The 20,736-nt window shown below is 43.5% G+C and overlaps 9 protein-coding genes across 9 annotated transcripts; 4 read left to right on the top strand and 5 right to left on the bottom strand.

Annotated features, from left to right (window-relative positions):
- Positions 1–317: 317 nt before the first annotated feature.
- CYBJADRAFT_177360 (heavy metal translocating P-type ATPase) lies at positions 318–3,809 on the top strand (the record flags this gene model as incomplete). Its single annotated transcript, XM_020216855.1, has 2 exons — positions 318–2,112; positions 2,137–3,809. The coding sequence occupies 2 exons, from the start codon at positions 318–320 to the stop codon at positions 3,807–3,809; spliced, it is 3,468 nt and encodes a 1,155-aa protein (XP_020071056.1).
- Positions 3,810–3,817: 8 nt separating this feature from the next.
- RTP1 (Rtp1p) lies at positions 3,818–6,550 on the bottom strand (the record flags this gene model as incomplete). Its single annotated transcript, XM_020212640.1, has 1 exon — positions 3,818–6,550. One exon carries the CDS (start codon positions 6,548–6,550, stop codon positions 3,818–3,820), a length of 2,733 nt encoding a protein of 910 aa, XP_020071055.1.
- A 476-nt stretch (positions 6,551–7,026) lies between these two features.
- Positions 7,027–7,949, top strand: RPN12 (proteasome regulatory particle lid subunit RPN12). The gene has a single exon (XM_020213342.1). The coding sequence runs from the start codon at positions 7,072–7,074 to the stop codon at positions 7,927–7,929; it is 858 nt and encodes a 285-aa protein (XP_020071054.1). The 5' UTR covers positions 7,027–7,071; the 3' UTR covers positions 7,930–7,949.
- A 1-nt stretch (position 7,950) lies between these two features.
- VPS28 (ESCRT-I subunit protein VPS28) lies at positions 7,951–8,541 on the bottom strand (the record flags this gene model as incomplete). The annotated part of the gene is made up of 1 exon (XM_020216854.1): positions 7,951–8,541. The coding sequence occupies one exon, from the start codon at positions 8,539–8,541 to the stop codon at positions 7,951–7,953; it is 591 nt and encodes a 196-aa protein (XP_020071053.1).
- A 1,731-nt stretch (positions 8,542–10,272) lies between these two features.
- On the bottom strand, positions 10,273–11,546 carry RGL1 (Rgl1p; the record flags this gene model as incomplete). Its single annotated transcript, XM_020216393.1, has 2 exons — positions 10,273–11,391; positions 11,469–11,546. The coding sequence occupies 2 exons, from the start codon at positions 11,544–11,546 to the stop codon at positions 10,273–10,275; spliced, it is 1,197 nt and encodes a 398-aa protein (XP_020071052.1).
- Positions 11,547–11,855: 309 nt separating this feature from the next.
- Positions 11,856–13,169, top strand: CYBJADRAFT_81718 (uncharacterized protein). The gene has a single exon (XM_020217954.1). It carries the CDS (start codon positions 11,880–11,882, stop codon positions 13,083–13,085), a length of 1,206 nt encoding a protein of 401 aa, XP_020071051.1. The 5' UTR covers positions 11,856–11,879; the 3' UTR covers positions 13,086–13,169.
- On the top strand, positions 13,170–14,888 carry CYBJADRAFT_81717 (uncharacterized protein). Its single transcript, XM_020217953.1, has one exon. It carries the CDS (start codon positions 13,254–13,256, stop codon positions 14,394–14,396), a length of 1,143 nt encoding a protein of 380 aa, XP_020071050.1. The 5' UTR covers positions 13,170–13,253; the 3' UTR covers positions 14,397–14,888.
- Positions 14,889–14,902: 14 nt separating this feature from the next.
- On the bottom strand, positions 14,903–18,746 carry STE20 (mitogen-activated protein kinase kinase kinase kinase STE20). Its single transcript, XM_020214887.1, has one exon. The coding sequence runs from the start codon at positions 18,309–18,311 to the stop codon at positions 15,015–15,017; it is 3,297 nt and encodes a 1,098-aa protein (XP_020071049.1). The 5' UTR covers positions 18,312–18,746; the 3' UTR covers positions 14,903–15,014.
- Positions 18,747–19,377: 631 nt separating this feature from the next.
- On the bottom strand, positions 19,378–20,308 carry MRT4 (ribosome assembly factor MRT4). Its single transcript, XM_020214886.1, has one exon. The coding sequence runs from the start codon at positions 20,268–20,270 to the stop codon at positions 19,554–19,556; it is 717 nt and encodes a 238-aa protein (XP_020071048.1). The 5' UTR covers positions 20,271–20,308; the 3' UTR covers positions 19,378–19,553.
- Positions 20,309–20,736: the final 428 nt, after the last annotated feature.

Genomic DNA, 20,736 nt, shown 5'->3' with positions numbered 1-20,736 from the left:
GAGATGCATCTCATAGTATTTATCATATAGAGACATCTATGCCTTAAATCAGGCCCGTTGGCCTATTGAGAACGCCTGGCACCACTTGGAAATGCCCGGAGCAGCCTCAGATCGTGGGACTCATTGTGCTCTGCCTCTCACCGCGCCTCAATTGAGTGATGGACGCCTGTCATGACGAGATGAGACCTTTATGCTGCATCGATGATCAATCGTCAGCTAAAACTACTCAACAGGCTGTGTATATAAACAGGAACTGGCCCCAGCTGACTGTGGCATGCCAGATCTGAAGGGTCAACTGTAGACGTTGGTTGTAGATAATGCAGTTGCTGACGATAAACATATCAAACATCCATTGCGAAGACTGTGAACAGACCATCACGTCGTCGTTGAATGAGGTCTTTGAGCAAGTACGGGACATAATCAAGATCCATATATCCAATGACGAGCTGGTCTCTGTGACCTGTGAGGACGACACCACGCTGACGAGGCTCTATAAGCCAGCCATTGAGAGAATAGAGGACGTTGGCTTCTTGGTGAAGGATTACGAAATCCATGATATTGGGTCTGACGTTCCTCTGCTCCACCATACTTACAACACCTGGCCATTCCTACCTTGGACCTTCTTCAGCAGGAAAAGGAGATTAAGACACCACAGAGAACACTGCTTACAGTGCCGTGAAGAGCCAAAGTCTGACGAGGATTCGCAGGTGACACAGGTGGTTAGTGAACAGCTCGAATACAGAGCAGTCTTCACGGTGTCTGGGATGACTTGCTCAGCTTGTGCCACCACAGTGACCAATGCCATTGAGGAAGTCCTATCGAAATACCACAGTGACAAGGCTGCTCAAAGTTGCTCTGTTGATGCTATCAACCATACTGCAGTTGCAATCATCCCCAATAAACAAGTAGCCAACTCGATCATCCAGGCTATAAAGGACTCGGGATACTCAGCAATCCTTGTTGAAGTGCTTCCTGTTGAAAGAGAAACCCGGTATCGAATAAGCGCAGCAATTGGTGGCATAACATGTGCAGCTTGTGCTTCTTCAATCTCTAATGCTGTTGCTGACCTGGATTTCTTAGTGGAACATGCCATTTCGGTGGTTTCTAAGTCAGGAGTATTCATCCTAGACTCGAACGACGAGCAGAAAGTCCAGCAGTTGAAGGACACGGTTGAAGACTGTGGCTTCGACTTTGAAGTCATATCAATCACCAAGATTAACCATGCCAGCACGAAGAAGGTTACAAGAACCGTGAACTTGAAGATCAAAGGAATGTTCTGTGAACATTGTCCAGAGGCCATCACTGAGCTACTCGAGAACCATGGCGATGCCATTGTCATTGAAGACCCAGTTACACTGCAGCATCCACTGGTGAAGTTCACCTACATCCCTTCACCTCCAGCATTGACGATTAGATCGATCTTACAAGAGATTAGAGACAGGAACTTTGAGGTGGAGATTGTAGAGGAAGTGAGCCTCGATGAACACTTGAGACGTATAGCAAAGAAGGAAACATTGAAGATTGCCTATCGTTTGCTCCTCACCACTGTAATTGCCATTCCAACCTTTGTTTTCGGTATAGTTGGTATGTCATTCCTTCCAAAGGATAACAGCTTTAAAAAGTGGTTAGATGAGCCTATTTGGGCAGGAAACGTTGCCAGAATGGAATGGATCTTGTTCTTTCTGGCAACACCAGTGTACTTCTTTGCAGCTGATATCTTCCATGTGAAGGCCTTCAAGGAGATAAGATCGCTTTGGAAACATAACGTTCCATGGAAGAGAAGACTATTCAGATTTGGCAGTATGAACTTGTTGATGTGTCTGGGAACAACAGTGTCTTACATTGCAAGCCTGATCCTACTCGGTTTGAGTGCTCATGTGAACCCCAGTGGCCATGCTCACGGATTCACATCCACATACTTTGACTCTGTTGTATTTCTTTCGTTCTTCCTTCTCATTGGCCGTCTGTTGGAGTCTTATTCCAAGAGTAAGACTGCTGAGGCCATCACCAACCTGGGATCTCTGAAACCAAGCACAGCAACACTCTTAACAAAAGAAGCAAACGGTGCTTTCGGCAACGATGAGAAAGTTGCAATCAACCTGCTAGAGATTGGTGATTTCATACGCATTGTTCCAGGTGAGTCTCCACCTGTAGATTGCATCATAGTCCAAGGTGAATCGCAGTTCGACGAGAGTGCACTCACTGGTGAATCCCACCCTGTGCTACACTCTGCTGGAGAACAAGTCTTTGCAGGCACAGTGAACAAAGGACCGAACTCCATCATCGCTAAGCTGAGTGCACTGGACGGAACGTCTTTGTTGGATAACATCGTGAATACAGTCAGAGACGGTCAAATGCGCAGAGCACCTATCGAAAGAGTTGCTGATATTCTCACTGGCTATTTTGTTCCACTGATCGTCTTGCTAGCCATTCTGACATGGATCATATGGATCTCCTTGGGTTACTCTGGAGCACTTCCTAAGAGTTATATGAACAACGACATTGGTGGCTGGGCTGTATGGTCTCTGGAGTTTGCCATTGCTGTCTTTGTCATCGCATGTCCATGTGGTATTGGCCTTGCTGCTCCAACTGCTCTCTTCGTTGGTGCTGGATTGGCAGCACAGAATGGTATCTTAGCTCGTGGAGGTGGTATGGCATTCCAAGAAGGTTCAAAGATCAACGTTGTCTGCTTTGACAAAACAGGTACACTGACGGTTGGTGGTGATCCAAAGATCACCAATTTTGCTGTGCATGGAGACAAGACCATCAAGAGGTTTGCACTGCAAGTTGCTAGAGATATGGAGGTGAACTCCAGCCATCCGTTGGCTAAAGCTGTCAAGTCATTTATCGATGACCTGTGCGAGAAGCAAAGGATAGCATTGGGCAAAGTGAAGGTCCCAGAGATCACTGAGATTGCAGGAAGGGGACTTCGAGGTGAAGTTGTTCTCGACGATGGTGACGACAATGAATGGATCCAGTACAGACCAACTGGCGTACTTCTGGGTAATGAGAACCTCATGATCGAAAACAGAGTATCCCTGTCATCTCATCAACAGATGGTATTGAACAATTGGAAGCTACAAGGAAAGAGTATCATCATTGTCTCATTGCAATGTGAAAACTTCTTCCACACTCAGCAGTTCATCCCAGTATTGTTACTTGCTTGTCGTGATGAGATTCGTCCAGAAGCTAAGAGTGTCATTCAAGAGCTGAAGAGAAGTGGTATTCAGACATGGATGATATCTGGTGATAATAGCACCACCGCAAATACCATAGCAAAAGAACTGGGAATTGATAATGTCGTTGCCGAGGTGCTACCAGAAGAGAAGGCTGAGAAGATCAAATGGATTCGTCAGACGAATCTGGTCAATGGTGCACCACCAGTGGTTGCGATGGTGGGCGATGGTATCAATGATGCTCCAGCATTATCGACAGCAGATGTTGGTATTGCACTGGCTTCTGGATCCGATTTGGCTCTAACATCATCTGATTTTGTTCTTCTCTCACCGACACATCCTCTGATAACCCTGTTGACCTTACTGAAACTGAGCAGAAAGGTCTTCAATAGGGTATATTTCAACTTCGGGTGGGCTATCTGTTACAACGCCATAGGCATCCCTATAGCTGCTGGTGTGATCTATCCTCACAACAACACTCGATTATCGCCTGTCTGGGCTAGTGCTGCAATGGCGTTGAGTTCCATCAGTGTGGTGCTGAGCAGTTTGGCATTGAAATGGTTTAGAAGACCTCGCATTGTGTTAAACTTGGAGAAGCTAGATCAGGTACAAGCTATTGAAGAGGAGATATAATCGTCAATTCAATCTGAAATTCTTAACTTGTTGAACGTTGATGGCATTGTAGTGGTAAACTTCTCCTTCTTTAGTTCGTCAATTGTTGACTTGACCTTTTGAATCTGCTCCACCAGTAAGTAGTCCGTAGCCTTAGCATCCTCATACTCCAATGTCCTCCAAAGTTTGGCACCGTAACCTCGAGGAACGACGTCCAGTCCTCCAAAGGAGATGAGGTCAGCAATCAAAACCACGGCAGCTCTCTTCATAGTGTCAGTCTTCTCCATTTCCAACACACCCAGGGCACAGTCCAGTGCATCCTTCACAAATTTATTCAAACCCAGAGCATTCACCCTCAAGGACTCACCGAGAAGAGACATTGCAGACATTCTCAACTTTTCATCTTCATCAAAGTTGTTTATGACAGTCAATGTAGCACCGATCACACTATCAACAAGTTCACCGGTGGTTAACAGCTCACCTTGACGATCTATGAAATTCATCAAAACCTCACCAATCTTCAGCCTATCGTCAAGAGTTTCATCTTTGTTGAGGTAAGTCTTCACTAAGAACTGAACTGTACCTACCTTGTCGAATTCCACAAGCTCGTTCAAGGATTTGATCACATTAAGGTATATGAACGGTTCATTATCGTGCAACTGAACAATGTGTAGTTCAAGCACAAAATCTAGAGACAATACTTTCGACTTCTTCATGATCAGTTGTCTAAGCAAGTACATTCCATGTGCTCTGATCGGAATCAGGGGATCATTCATGTTGTTGATAGCCTTCTTGAATAGTTCCTTATCAGCAGTTAACTCATCCTCTTGTTGAACCTCATGATCTCCCGTCAGGAAATCGTCAATACGCTGCTTGAGTGCAGCACAGTATTTATCCGCATTGTACTGAGTAAGTAACTGTGAAATCTGTTTCAATGTTTCCTCATCTTTCAGAAGAGCTTGTGGTGGTGTTTCAGATATGATGGCAGATAACAATTCGAGGAGAACGGTGAAGTGACTTGTTTGAGTATCTTCTTCGTCCTCGTCATCTGAATCCACATCTTGGGAGTCAGCTTCTGTATCAAACTTGACGGAGAGCAAGTTTTTGATAACCTGCAATATATCACTTGGAGACTCAGTTATCGACTCTTTAAACTCTTTATTGACTCTTTCCAAGAATTTGAGATCAATGAGAGCAATGAACGGGTTTTCTTCTTCCAAAGACGTGCCCATCTTTCCCTGTTTCAAGATCCATCTGTTCAGTACAACGAGGAACTGAGTACGTACAATATCATTGTCCAAATCCTTCAACAATTCGCATACAGTGTCCAATCCGGTGTCTATGTCTTCCAATATTTGGTAATTAGTCAGTTCATCATCTAAGACGCTTGACTTTACTATTGAAGTGAGTTTGTTCTCCAACGTTGTTTGGAAATGCCATCCATCACCATGAGAGTTGACGAGGTTCAACACAATGTTCTCCAAAAACGTATTATTTGAAGTGACTGTGAAGAAGGAAACCAGAATATTCGATACGATAGATGAGTATTCCAGTTTATTCTTCTTCAAATAGAAGTAGTAGGACCAGAGCGACAGTATGAGTTGTGAGAACAAGTCATTCAAGAATTCTGGTTCCGATTCCTTCGACAATGAAATCAGAACATTGGTGGAATCGTTGAGCTCTTTCTCTGATACCAGAACGCCACTTTGCTGCTTATCCGGTGTTGGGTTCCACGTACTCCAAATTCTCTTGAACAAGAAATCCTGTACAATTCTCTTGTTCTTGGAATATAGCACTCTGATGAAATTTACCACAACAGACACTAACACTGGCCTATTAACGTATACCAGGATGTTGTACAATTGTGAGAACAGCTTTTGAAAGTATTCGACTGACGGAATTTCCCTTGGTTTTGACATTAGAATCTTGTTCACATGGCCAAAGTTCTCAACGTTGATCTCCTCATCTTCTCGAATTCCAACGATGAAGTCAATGAGACTGGATACACCATTTGGTCTATTTATGGTGACAGAGTTCAACCTTGAGGAGATGAACTGTTGATAAGAAACAACTCTTGTTGTTTGTAGCAATGCTGTATAGATCCCAAACAGGTCGTACGCATCACATTTTGATTCAAATACTTCAAATTTCTCAATCCATGAAGGGTCATCTTCGACCATGAGAACCATGAGCAGCGTCAGGATATCTGTCAGTCCGCTTCCTTTAATCAATAAATCCTTAACATCACCGCCAAGCTCAAATACACTCGAGAAACGACTGACAATCCGCTCCATTAACGGATGAAGGTCGCCCTGGACAGTCGAGAACTGGAACAGTTTCAACCTTTTGGCAAAAGATTTGATTCTTCTCTGTTCTAATGGGATACCAACACCTTTAGGTAGCAGTGGGTACACACATTGTACGATCAGAACGTTAATCAGCGTTGTGAAGAACTTCATATCATGAAGCGATATCGTGATGAGGTTCACCTTCTCAGGGTCACCAGATTCCCTCTGCTGTTTTTGCTTCTCAAGCGAAGCCCGCTGAATCTGATCCAAGTATTTGAAGCACTCATCTGTAACAACACTAACGGCTTCAACTGGCTCAACAGCCTGAGGATCCACTTTCCCAGCCAACTGCTGTAGAGCCGATGATGCGCTCTTCTCGTCGATCTCGAGAAACCTCTCCAGCTCAGAGAAGATGCGGTCGAGAGCACTTTGTCTTGATATCTGCGGGACGTTTAGACCTTTCCTCTGGCTCATTGTGCCTGTTTACCCGCCTCTAGAACCCTTGTTTAAGCCGAGACTGTGTATAAACAGAGCCATATATGCATTAAACTATGAGAGTTTCTAAGTAAAAGTTCAACATCCGGACACCAAATGGTTATATAATATAATATAATATAATATAAATAATATGATATCATCTGTGATTCTTTGCACCAATTGGCACCTTCCAACCCAAAATTGTAAGCAAAGTAAGGGAACCATCGAGATAAACCACATTGACTTTGCAAAACTTCCTCCAATGCACCACCAAAACAAACGGTCATAAACACCTGAACATTGTTTCTACGGCGTAGATTATAGTAATTACCCAATTGGGAAGAAGAACATACGAGGGTGAAAGATTACATAAGCAATACTTCCGAGGTATGTATCGCGAAAATTGCCCTATTTGTCCTTTTGGTGGCAATCAGCGACAACTTCACCACAGGCATCAACAACAAGGACAACAACAACAACATCAACAAGCAGTTAAAGCAGACAAAAGCATCGGAGAAATGTCCCTAGAACACTTGACACACAAGCTTAAGGAGTCATTTGACTCGCACGAGTATCAACAGGCTGTTCAGCTATTGCCTAAGATCCAAGTGCTGCTATTGGAAAACTCGTTGTTGATTCCCAACTTCTCCAAGTTGGAAGACTCTCAGTACCTGAGTGATTTGCTGATTTCACGCTCAATCCTTGAGATTGGAGCCCTCAGTGCGATCAACTGTGATGAGCTGGATAAGTTTGAGCACTTGGTGTTACAATTGTGGAGTTTCTACTTCAACCAGGTGAATCATCACCAGCTATCGAAGAGTGGCAAGAAGAACAAGATCTTGGCTCTTTACTTGCTACGTCTCTTGTCCAAGGGCGACGTTGTGAAGTTCCACAGCGAGTTGGAGTTCCTCCAAGGTCACATAAAGAATATTGACTCAGATCTGTACTTGAACTATCCTATAAAGATTGAGAACTGGGTATTGGAGGGGTACTACGATAAGGCCATTGAGTCCATCAAGAACACGGAGTCGGAGGAGAAGCTGAAGCTGAAGGAGTTCAACGTGTTCAACAATACGCTCTTAGAGACCATCAGGTTTGAAATCTCAAGATCCATGGAGAAGAGTTATACCTCACTACCTCTCTCCAATGCAAAGTATCTACTGTTTCTAAACTCTGAAAAGGAGGTTGAATCATGGGCAGGCGAACAGGGCTGGGATGTAGAACGTGGTGTATTGCAATTTGAAAAGCTACAAGCGTCATCTTCTCTCTTCCAAGACAACAATGAAGAAGATGAGGAGGATGAAAACATTACACCGAGCGAAAGACTTGTCAAGAACACACTTAACTACGCTAAGGAGATCGACTCCATCATTTAAGTCTAGAGATATAAACACTCTTCATTCTAACATCGTGTAGAACCCTTTGTATGCGTTATCGAGGTCAAACAGCAATTGCCTGGTGTCATCCTCTGATAGTTCGTCGTAGATGTTCATTTTGTTGATCTTGATGAGCCACTCAATCAGCTTGCCTCTACTCTCAAAGTCCTTCGAGCTCACTTTGTTTACGCTTGTCATTAAATCGCTCAATAACGGATGTAATTGATCTTTTGCCTTATAGTTCAACTTGAGTGCATCCATCATCGTGATGAAATTTCCAGTGGCTTCTGCCACCGCACGGGTATTCGTCGTCGTGGCTGTACTAGAAGAACCAGTATTCGATACACTTATAGCATGCTCAACGGTTGCTGGGACTCCAATCTCAATCCTTGAAGTTGCCTGTGGTGCGTTTAACCCATACTTTTGTTTGAATTGTGCCAATGAACCAAACTCCCTTTGGACCAGTTCATTCTTTAGGAGAGTGTTATACTGAGCCAACAGCCTAAGCACAAGTGGCGTGTACTCAGCCTCATCCAAAGTGTCCTTAACATAGGACTTTTCAACAATGTCCAGCACTGTGATGATGGAGTAGAGCTCACCAAGCGACTCCATCGTTTCCCTTTCAGTGGCATTGGTGTACGGTGTGACCTCAACATTTAGATGGTCCGAGAGTTGCTTTGGACCAGACATAGACACTGGGGCATATGCTGAAGGCATAGACGAAGACATGGCTCAAAGGATTATCAATGAGGATTCGCATTTGTTATGGCAAGCTGTTATAGTTCTGTCTAAGTGAAGCGTCTTTACTTATGCCTTACATAAACACCCGCACACCAAACACCTGGACACCACATTACATAAGATCTTACAAATCAGTATACTCTTTCAAGAATTAGCGAGAGAGTTTTCGTTCCAGTCTTTATTTTGAGCAACATTCCAGTAGCATAGCACTACAGGAGTGTTTTTGATAGATGGTGCTGACTTCAAAATAAACAGGAGAGGTTAATTGGAGCTGTAACTGATAAGCTGTGTAAGTTCTGTTCGTTGATGCTCGAGTGTCACAACATGGATCACATCAATTGTACCATACATAGTACTGTGCAATGAGACAATGCCCCATGACGTGGGGAGGTATGTCTCTCTTTACACAATCAGAGATACTTCATAACAGTGGACAACTGTACACTGAGTACATTTTTGCGTATAGGCATTTGTGTAATCGGTTGTGTTTGACACAAACCTTCAGTTAACCGTAAGATAAACACAACCAAATAGGAATAACCACAAACTCACAGTCTGGAATATTTAAACAGACCAATATCCTGTGAAATTGGTTTTCCTTCCAAGTCCTTTCTTCCAACAATTTTCCCAAGCTGAAAGGAGTGGAGAGACATCGAGATGAGTACTGTCTTTCCTGACAGGTAACGAGGTTTGGTTGGGGTCTGACCAGCCCTTTCCACATGCTCACCTTCAGATCTCTTGAGGCACATGACCTAAGACATGGGATATATTTGCATATATGATGAAGAAGGACAGACCAACGGAAGCTTGTCCAACTTCCTTTGGAATACCACTGTCTGGATTCATTTGATGTCGGTACAGCCACTGAGGAGCAACCGGCCAGTGTGTTGAGACTCTGACAGCTGATAACTTGGACAGAAGTTTGAAGTTGTTTTGGCTCTCACCTTTTGCCGTTGCATCCAGATCATTGCTGCTATACTGCGAATACAACCACCGTCGGATATGATAACATGCTTAGAGAGTTGTCGGCACGATGAGATAACGTTTGAAGAAGGGCAGACCAACGGAAGCTTGACCAACTTCCTTTGGAATACCACTGACTGGATTCACTTGAAGTCAATACAAATGGCATTGCTGTTTCACAGCAAAACTGATAGGAATTATGAACACGAAGTCTCGAATAGTGGAGAGTGATGAATTCCATCTAACAGTTGCTGTTAGATAGTTAGATAGTACCGGTATAGTAACTTGAGCCACTTGGAGGGATTACGTACAGATGCAGTTGTACGGTATCCACCAGGACTGGTTCACCATTTTAGTAGTAGATTCCCAGTACTCCAACCATACTGTTCAGGTAGTTATTGACAATGTAATGAGATCTGTAACTTCAGATCTCCCTCAATTTGTCTCTAACATACAATCTGGACAGTTTGGTAAGCCGGATAAAGATGACAAAACCGGGGGAAAGTACGTTCATTTTTATCCAGCAAGACATGTATACATGGGGTTCACGTATATCATGTTTTCTCATTTGGGGGCAGCGAAGGTCATAAGCGAGCTATGAAAGTAACACGAAACTGATAGTAAGAGAGATACCGATCATTATACAAACCTTTGTTTATCATCTTTGGACACCATCTTTATTGGTTTCCTCTGTGGATAAACCAAGGAATCATATCGACTATTGTAGTTGATCTTTCCAACTTCAGATTCGATCTTCTTTAGGAAACTTTCTGCAAGTTCACTCTCTTTAAGGATCCATTTCAACAAGTATATGCTCTTACTCCTATCAAATGGTGCAACTGTGATAGGTAGAACGAAGCTAACATCCTTAGCGTTCGAAAACTTGAAACAGACTCTGAGTTCATAATACGTGCTGAACAGCACAGATCGTTTTGTCATTGGTTGATGGTGTGTATATGGTATAGGGTCATCTTGATGTTCAATAATCAGAGGCTTGAGATCGTTCCGTGATCCTTGAACCCCAGAATCATTTAGCAGTAATCTCTTGTCCTGTTGTTTCAAGAATAACTTGTACCTATCATGCGCATCTGGCAGTCTAATCTTCAAGCTCTCAGCGATACCACGCATGCCAACGTTTTGTCCATGGAAGTCCTTTGCCATTTGTGATATAATAGATTCCTTTATGAATGCCTTATCACAGCGACAGTCAAAAATTTCCACGATTTGTAAACCAACTTTCTTCAGCTTCACCTTGTCTGTCAATTGTGGATATCGTGGATTCACAACAGTTTTACAGTTTAAAACTAGCTCTTCGCCAGGACCAATCGCACTTGTAGGAAGGGAGTATTCAATCATAACGTGAGTATCTTTACTATCAATGACTTTTGATATTGGTTCGTTGAACTGCCTATAAAGAGGCAACGTATCATAAGTAGTGATGACCACTGGGAATTCAAACTGCAGAAGTGATTTCCCAGAATGAACTGCAACTTCCAGCTTATTCCTTGTGACGCCACGTTCACCTTCAGAAGTTGGCGGTATCTCATTCTTAATACCGATGATGAACGGGATGTCCATCGAAATGATACGGTCGTTAACGTGTATTGTCATTTCATAGTTGACCTTCCGTAGAGAACTCGGAACATCACGTACTTTGGACTTTAGCGTGTCGACAGTAACGAAGCTTATCTGAACCGTAGACACAGGCTCTGGAATACCACTTGCGGTTCTGATCTCCAAAGTACCGATGATTGTGGGCTGTCTCAAATGAGGCGAGGTGGTTAGTGAATGTAAGGCATAACATGGGAAAGTACGAGCAGGAGCCTGTGACTTACGTATGTTTTAGGAACTCCCGGACATCCTTGAACCAATGGTTTGTTAGAAGGCTTGAGATTAACCGTCAGATCAACCATCTTTCCAAGATCGAGCCGTGAAGAAGAAGGTGGAACTGTTATCAGTTTTAATTGTGGGTTTTGTTTATTCTGCTAGTGACAAATAGTGGAAATCAAAACAGTGGTGTACGGATGTGAGCATGACCAACTCTGTCACTCCCGTAGGGGCACGTAGACTGGGTAACCAGAGTAACCAAAGCACATAGAATGTACAATGTTGAACAAGTTTGTGTCAATTTATGGAGGTTAAACAGGAATCCGACGATTTCATTCCACTCAGATCACGTCTGCTGAGGTCTACGAGAAGGTAGCTACGTAATATTGCAACAATTGGCTCTATTTCAAGCGTAAAAGATGAATAATTCGCTAGCGATTCCTCAGCATTATCAGAGATGGGCACATTTTGTGATATTGAGATCACCACTGATCCCACTGTTTGACCCGAATTGGGTTGGCAAGCTGATTATAAATGACACTATGGGATATAAGCCACGGATTGGCTGTGATGTGTTCCCTGTTGATCCATGGAGTGATGGATTGAAGAAATCTGGGGTGATAAACCCATGTGATATGAGAGTTCGAAGTTCCAATGACCAGACGTCAAGGACTTGTGCTTGTATCAGCAATGATACGGAGCTGCATCAGTGCTCTAGGCCAACATTCGTATATCCTCTCTGCTTCAGGAGAAAGGTTATCCCCAAGGAGCCACATCACGAATGCGAGACTAAGGTTTCAGGCAATGATATCTTGTATTGCTTCGCCTTCGAAGAACCACCAGAGAGGTTGTTCACCGGTACATTGTCCGACACTGATGTATACTTACTCAGGGTTTACATCGATTTGGCGTATAAGACTGCAAGTATGCACCCTCTCTTCCAGCTCAGAAGCTGGGTTGGGCCTGGAAACAAGGCGTATGAGGTTATTAAGATGTTTTCAGTGGAATTCATGGTTCGTTTCACCGCAAATATCAACCACTTGCAAATTTGTTATCCAGACCTCAGAATGGGACAATTCTACCCGTATAAGTTGTGTGATATACTCCGAGCTTTAGGGGTTCAGGTTGAAAAATTCTCCGACAAATTGTACAACTTTCCATTGCTAGGTGGTATAGATACTAATAGACCATACGACAAACCGTACTGTGAAATCCAGGAGATTGCAAGATACCATGAATCCCCAATGACAGGAAGTGTTTTGAAGCTCTGGTTTGAATGGACTGCAGCAGGACATTCAATAGCAGATTATGAGTATGCCCGGTACAAAATCTACAAGGCAAACCATTCATTTGCATCGAAAATCCCGTTCAAATTCCAATGCCCTCATAGAGCCCTTATCATCCGGTTCATCATATTCGCAGAGTCAAAACGAGGCATCAGCACCAGGAAGATGGTGGATTATTTAGACATGTTCTTGCAGTTCAACGGGAACAAAGAGTTGACATGGTTGGTGCCTCGACTTCAGGTTGTGATGAACCGTCTCTTCGCTGAAGATGACTATTCTGAATTCGAACAGTATCCAATGGATCAACTATTTCACCATTTGCTTCAAAAGCTCTCATGATTTCAGCGTCATTTCTGTAAAGCTTTACCACAACAGGTTTTGTGTCATCTTATACGATCAACAGAATTCTGAAAAGACTCGAGCTTTGAGTATACAACACACAAATCAACCTGTAATACACGTTCAATAGAGACCGACGAATCTTGCTTTTCAAATAGCTTTGTATAGATGGCAGTCATAAAATTTAAGATAGTTCCTGTGAAAAAGTCCACATACAACACCTGTTGGGTAGCAGAGAGACTTCAGAACGAAGCTATAGGGAAAACGAGCCAGTTGATGTTGAAAGATCCGTGGAAGTTTACCAGATGCAATGACTTAGTGGAAGATATTGACTGGAGACACCATCAAATAACGAGACCAAAGAGTCGCAGTGTATTGTACACTGCTGGTTATCAAGGTGAACGCAACGAGAGACAGACACGTAGTGTATATGAGGACCAAGACACACATTTGTTGGAAAATGCAAAGTTTGAATATGTCCAAGGTGCGATGGCTAAACAAACCTCACCTTACCAAGTTGTGTACGATAGTAACCGAGACACTTTGAGATACGTGGACCTTCATACTTTAAAAGTTTGCGCTGATGCATTTGAGCATTCGAGAGCAAATACTTCGAACTTTTGGAGAAGCCATCTCTATCAACAATGGAAGGATGAGTATAGAAAGTTGAGTTTCCCCATAAAGAAGGTGACGTGCAGGAATATCATGGCGTGGAGGTCGAAGTGCAACTATGTGACCTATGAACAGTTTTCATACTACTTTGGACAACTCTTGAAAAGGTTGATAATGGAGCATAGGCTTCCAAAGTATCCTCAAAATGGCATATATCTTCCGGACCTTGGCGCCGTTATAGCAAGGCCGTTAGTCATTGATATGGACGATACCGATAGAGTAGTCCAGCCATACGATGTTTTTCAATATGACAAGGTACCTTTAAGGATGAGTTGTGCACAACTTTGGCATCTTTGGTGTAACAGGTACAAATCACAAGCATCAATCAGAGAGTTTGAGATGAACCGATACTCAGCGTTGATGAAACTAAATCAAAAGTTCAACTTTCTATGCGAGCTGAAAGTCACAGTGATCAAGCTTATAGTCACATGTTCGATCAGGAGAAACATAAGACCCCAACTAATCGTTGATTATCTAGATTTTGCTGCAAACATGAACTCATCGGCTTCTCTTACATGGTTCCCCAAGATGCCGTGGATAATTGAGAACATTGAAGAGCTCTCCAAACTGCTTATTGGAGAGAGAAAGCTAGAGATTCAGCCTTTAACTTTGTTCCAATACACCAATTATGACTGGTGAGATGATTTCGAACTTGTCATGGCGGCAATGACTAGTTCGTCACTACTTGGAATCACCAGTAATTCAGATGACCGAAAGCGCACTCTCAACAATTCAGCCTCCTGTGATAGCATCATTGCCGAATTGAGCATATCAACACAACTTTTAGCCACTGTAGATGCCCTTTCTAACGAAATGGCGCTCACTCTGTCCTTTCCTTGTTGATACCATCCATTCACAAGTTGGCCTTTTGGGAAGGTGAAGACGATAACTTCGAACGATGTCACACCGGATTTTGCTAGTGAATCCTGTAAGAATTGGAATTGCGGAATTGATGATACTACTTCCTTTGGTGGTAGTGGCAATAGATCTGTCATTTCAGAGGTTTTCAGTAGATGTTGCCGTCAATATGAGGTTTGTCTATTAATTTATTGGTGATTTGTTTACATCTCTACAGACTTTTTTGGCGTGGTGTTGGGATGTTGAGGCACATTGTGAAATACCATCATCAGCTACAACAGAGAAAGGCATCGTAGAAGAAAACATCAAACAAAAATACACGTTTCATGCATATATAATAACCATAGTAATACCGATTACAGAACAAGAAAGGAAATATAACCACTGCTCAGTCTATCTTCACTCATCGTCAGACTTTTCAGCGAGTTTCTTCATTCTTGCTAGCTTCACCAGTGGAGCTAACGAAGAAACGTCATCAGCACCAACGATGAAAGGATCATGTAACAATTCAGTGGCATCAGCACGCATTTCAGGATCAACCTGAAGTGTCCAGGATAAAAAGTGTTTCAATGTATCTGTGAGCATCTCTGGTTCTTTCAACTCTGGAGTACCATTTGTTGCAATCAAGTAGAGTGCTCTCAGCGGTGCTTCGTTCAAGTATGGGGGTTCTCCTTCAATCATTTCAATGATCATGATACCCAACGACCATATGTCAACCTTTGGCCCGTATTGTTTTCTACTAACAACTTCAGGAGCCATCCAGTATGGAGTACCAACCATCGTGGTACGTTTCAAATTCACGTCGTTAATCTGAGCACAGAATCCAAAGTCTGTCAGTTTGATATCTCCAGCCATTGAGAGCAAAATGTTATCAGATTTGATGTCCCTGTGGATAACACCCTTGGAATGCAAAAATTCCAGACCTTGTAACGTTTCACGGCAAACCGCACCGATTTGACCTTCAGTCATGATGCTATGTGTAACAACATCAGTTAAGGAGCCACCTTCCATGTATTCCATTATAACCCAAAGGTCACCTTTCAAAAGATAAGAGTCAATAAAGTTCACAATGTTCTTATGTTTGGAACCTTTCATCACCAGAATTTCATTGATGATGAGTTCCTTCTTTGGTTGTTGCTCCAAGTTCATTTGTTTAATGGCTACACATTTGTTCGATCCAACTTCATACGCAGTATAAACACCACCAGAGGCACCTTGTCCAATCTTAAACAGATTTCTGTAGATCTTAGAAGGGTCACCTTCAGAACAAATGGTTGCCAATTTAGCATAAACCAGTGCATTGCGCTTCTTCTTCTCTTCTTTTTTCCTTTCTGCAGCAATTGCAGCTTGTTCTGGATCACGAACGGGTTTTTGACTATTTTTTGCCACAGGAACTGGAGGTTCAGGGTCGTTTGTCTCACCAGTAGTAGCCGATTGCTCTGGCAAGTCTTTGGTAACCAATGAAGTAGGTGGTTCGGCTTTTGGTGTTTGGACATGCGCTGGCACAGGTGGTGGGATCTTTGGGACTTGTGGAGCTGTTCTTTGAGGTGAGAACGTACCTAGAGGCCTTATCACTGGTGTACTCTTGGTGCTCTTCTGTGATTGTGATCTTAACAATGGTGAAACAACGTGTGGCGACGCAGCAGCAGACCCCGGTGGTTTTGGAGCAGGTCTCGAAGGAATAAAAGTCTTTTCCTTATCTGTATCTAAGATAGGCGTTGGCGGTTGTGTATAACGCGGTGTTGATATAGGGAACTGTGGCAACTGCTGGTCTTGAGGGGTAGTGAATTGACTTTGTGTAGTCTTTGGTGTTCTGAAAGATGCTGTTGACACCAAATGGGTGTTATTTTGGTTGAATTTTCTAAACACCTTTTCATCTGCATTCTTAGTTTGATCCTGGTAGAAGGCCACAATGTCCATAACTGCTTGAGGATTTTTCTGTTGTTCTTGCTTAGTGATACCACTCGAGGTTAACAATTTTTGCCACTCTTCTGGAAGACCTGTGTATTGACCATCTTCATCAACACCAACGTGATGAACGTGTTTAGCATCATATGGACTAGAAATTTTCAACGACGGGGAACTGAGGTGTTTACTTTCATGTGAATTTGAACTTCTCATACTGTTCATGATATTTGAAAATACACCCTTCATTTTATTTCCACTTGATCTTTTCGATTTGTTTCCAAATGGTGAGCTCACAGTTCGTCTCCCACCCGTGGATCCCTTAGGCAATGTGGATTGCGATAATGATGTAGAACTAACACTTGGATTCGAATAACGTGTAGGTACCTTCGGAGTCTCTGTTTTGGGGATCATTGATGAGTCTGTGGAGTTTATACTGCTGACGTTCTTTGGTGTTGACGATGACGTTATGGCCGTTGTGTTGTTGTATGCGGTACCTGAACCGTTCAACCCCGAGGAAGAACCAGACGTGTTGGAAACTTCAAACGTGTCCTCTTGCACCCCTTCTCTTATTGTCATGTTCCCAATGTTATCTGATAATGATGAGGATAAACTTGGTATATTTATATTTGACGACGTTGCAATAGGTCTTTCCAAATGATCCAACTCATCCTTTGCGCTTGATTGCGAGCTCCCAACAAAATCGTCGATTATTTTTGTCTCAAAGTTAGAACTCGTTATATAGGAAGAACCAGAGACATGTGCATTTGATACGCTCTCATTAGGTAACACATCTTGAGCGACAATATCATCAGGTGTCGTTTTGATCTCTTTACCCTGTGGGTCCTCTGATTGTAGTTGGGTGCCAATCAATTTCTCTGCAAATGTAGCTTCAGTGTCATCATTTTCAAGTACTTGATCTTCCTGATTGTTGGACTTAGCTTGGATCAAAACAGGCTCTTTCAGCACACGTTGAGACGCGTCGGTTTCATCAGTTGGCCCCTCGGGTACGCCATTGGACACGTCGCGTAGAATTTCGCCGCCTGTTAAAAGTTCCTTTGAAGAGTTTGACATTGCGACTTTTGGAGAGTGTACCTGTGAAACGACAACTTTTGGAGAATGCGAAACAGTAGTCGAAGTAGCAACATTCACAGAATTAACCTGAGCAATGCCATCGATAACATCCTCGAGTTCCACATCCTGGACCCCACTTTCACTTGAGTCTCTCCCAGTTTGTACGTGGGATTGTGATGAAGTGAAGGACTCTATGGAATGGCTACTATCTGAGGTCATTGACGACACGCGTTTGAAATCAATAGGTTCATCCAACGAGTTCACCAATTCATTGACGCGTGTATCCTCATGTTTCCCGGGATCAAGGGTGATGTCTTCCACCTCGTCATCAGCTGTCCTCACACCAGCACCATCCACAGCCAACGCCCGTTGTATAGTAACATCATTGTCGTCATTCGCCTCATCGGCAGCCAATGCGGTCTCATCAGCACCCAGCACACCTTCACCCGCCGTGTTGACAGTATCAGTTATAGCAGCCATGGCACTTTGCGGCCCTTCTACTTCGTCTTCAGATTCCACAGAATTGCTCAGCGCCTTCACGTTAAGAGTACCTGGCAAGCGCGGTAACATACCCGGTGAATTAGGCACATCCTCTTGATTCACAACCGGCTCATCCCTTTCGTGTTCCAACACCTCAGACTCTTCCGTCTTGAGCGGCTCCACGTCCGATGCCTCTTGTAAGCTTAAAACGCTATGAAACGATTCTTCCTTATCCATGGTCAAACACACACACACGCTCTCTGTCTGTCTGTCTGTCTGTCTCAATGACACAATCCCAGATAGTTTGCAAAGCCTTTCAGCGTTTCCACTCTTCGCCTCCTTCGTCTTTTGTCTGTAAAGAGAGAATTGAAATGGCCGCTGTCAGCTGTGTCTCAACGTAAACAAAGGAACAAAAGAACAGGATGGAAAAAACCCACACACAACGAGAGAAAAAAAAGAGCTTTTGTGGTTTTCGCTTACAGTCGCGTTAGCACAACAAAAAAAGGGAAACACAAACCAGTGCAACGGCTATTGGCTAAAACAGCAAAGTAGGCGGGGCAATTGATGAATGAAGGAGGATCCACACGCGCACACGCAATGGACAGTTCGACTGTGAGATAAAACAGAACGAAAAACACGCTTGGAGGTGGCGATGTGCTTGTTAATTTGGGCCGAGATGTTTAAACCAAGCGGTGAGTGAGACAAAGGAAAAAGGCAGCGAGACACGCACTTAGCCCGAGGAAGTTCCTTTCAACGGTTTTCTGCGTGTGTTTTGTTTTGTTTTGTTGTTGCTGGTGGGCGGCGGGCGGGCCCGCCCGCACAGGCTTTTTTTTTGAGAGGCAGCATTAGGAGAAGGTTACCCGGCTGTTGAGTGGGCAGTATAACGGCTGTACTGTATCATTAATGAATACTCTCTACTTTCCATTGGCAGAGTACACGGGTATGGTTGTCGTTGTGGCCGATACATCGTTCCCGTCCTTGATTGATAGCGTTGTTGAGGAGATAGCTCCAGATGGCACAAGCCTAGTCATAGTCTTGGAGGTGCCGACGCAGTTAGAGGTGCCGCCAGATGAACACAGGTCCACCATTGGTTATCTCAGCGCTTCAACGCGTGTAAAGATTGTCCATGTAACTTGTATTAGACAGCTATTGGCACTATTGGCCATGTATCGGGTGAGACCGTGTCCAGGGTCGCTCAATCTGTGGAGGTTGATATCGGCATGCGGCGATGATACGCGGTTGCTGGAGCTGGTACTCAGTAGGCTAGACAAACTTGGTGTTCCTATACGAATAGCAGAGGAGGAAGCTATACGCCCAGAGGTATCACGTTTGATATCCCTGTGGACATAGTGACTAATTGTAACCTTGAAAACCAAAATAAAAACCATATCTATTCCTATTGTACAACAACATTAAATGCCAACTTTTTCATTGTTCGCCAGTGATGGGAGACGGGAGAGGGAGCAATTGCTCGAGGCCTCACTCTTCATCAATGTTCAAATTTACCTCATGGATCTCTGAGGTTTCACCATCGTAATATGCCTTTACCTTCACTTTGAATTCAGATGCTGCGATACCAAACTGTTTCAAGATAAGCGCCTTTCTAACATCCAATACTTCGCCCTTATCAACAACATGATAAGGCTCGGCAATCGTGATCTTACCGGCTTTAATCTTGGTTGGAATCTTGAACTTATTTCTCATGGTTTCTTCTAAAGAGTGTGACATAGGAACGTCATCTTCCTCTGGAAGACGTCCACCCGTTGAATAGATGATTCCCTCGGGGATGGTGAAGTCAATTGGCGATCTCTGCTTGGCCCTTGAGAAATCAGCCTTCTTGTACGCTTTGAAGTATTCCTCCACAGTGCTCACCTCCTCATTGGTGAATAAGAGACCGGTAACACCATGTGCAAATTTGGCAAATTTGTGCAGGTTCTCCTTGTACTCCTGTTCCACAGTATCACCCAACGACTTCTCAAGAACACGACGTTTACCAAGGATCAACTTGGACCCGTTCCAATCGGTTCTGATCTCCTGCAACACTGGCGTTCTAACGTCATCGAGGTAGAACATCCAGCAGTATCTGTAGGTGTCGAGCGCTTCCCTAACCTCATCAAAGATACGCTCTTTGTTCTCTCTTCCCTTCTTGTCAGTCTGTGCTAGTGTAACAAGCTTTGAACGTTTGGATCTAGGCATCTCTTCTTCTAAGATATATTCAACGAATTCAACTTCAAAGGAAACCGCTCTCTCTAGCCAAAGTTTGCAAAGCACAAAAAATTTTCAAGTCTTTTATGCTCTGAGCATCGATGAGATCAAACGTTCATAACCACAGCGGCCTTTCGCGAAAACGCCTAGCACGAGAAAACAATCCCGCCGCCCCATTGAAAATCGCCACAAAGCTGCTTACTTCAAAAATCAAAATTACAAAAGAAGAAGCCAACTTTCCTCTCGTTCTTGAACAGAGCAAAGCTATCAAACGTGTGGTTTACATAGGGCGCTTACTGTTAAAGTTATCTATACTTGCTTATTTTGTTGATCTCAATCATTTAGAGGGAGAGAGAGAGGACACGCATTAGACCCAGAAAGGGAACAGACGGTTGTGGAGTGTTAGTTGTACACGTTTGTTTATATTTAGCCGCCCAGACGGAATCAGACACAGAAG

The sequence above is a fragment of the Cyberlindnera jadinii genome, assembly GCF_001661405.1.
Source record: "Cyberlindnera jadinii NRRL Y-1542 unplaced genomic scaffold CYBJAscaffold_5, whole genome shotgun sequence".
Lineage (NCBI taxonomy): Eukaryota > Fungi > Ascomycota > Saccharomycetes > Phaffomycetales > Wickerhamomycetaceae > Williopsis > Williopsis jadinii.
This window is presented reverse-complemented; position numbering and strand designations above follow the sequence as displayed.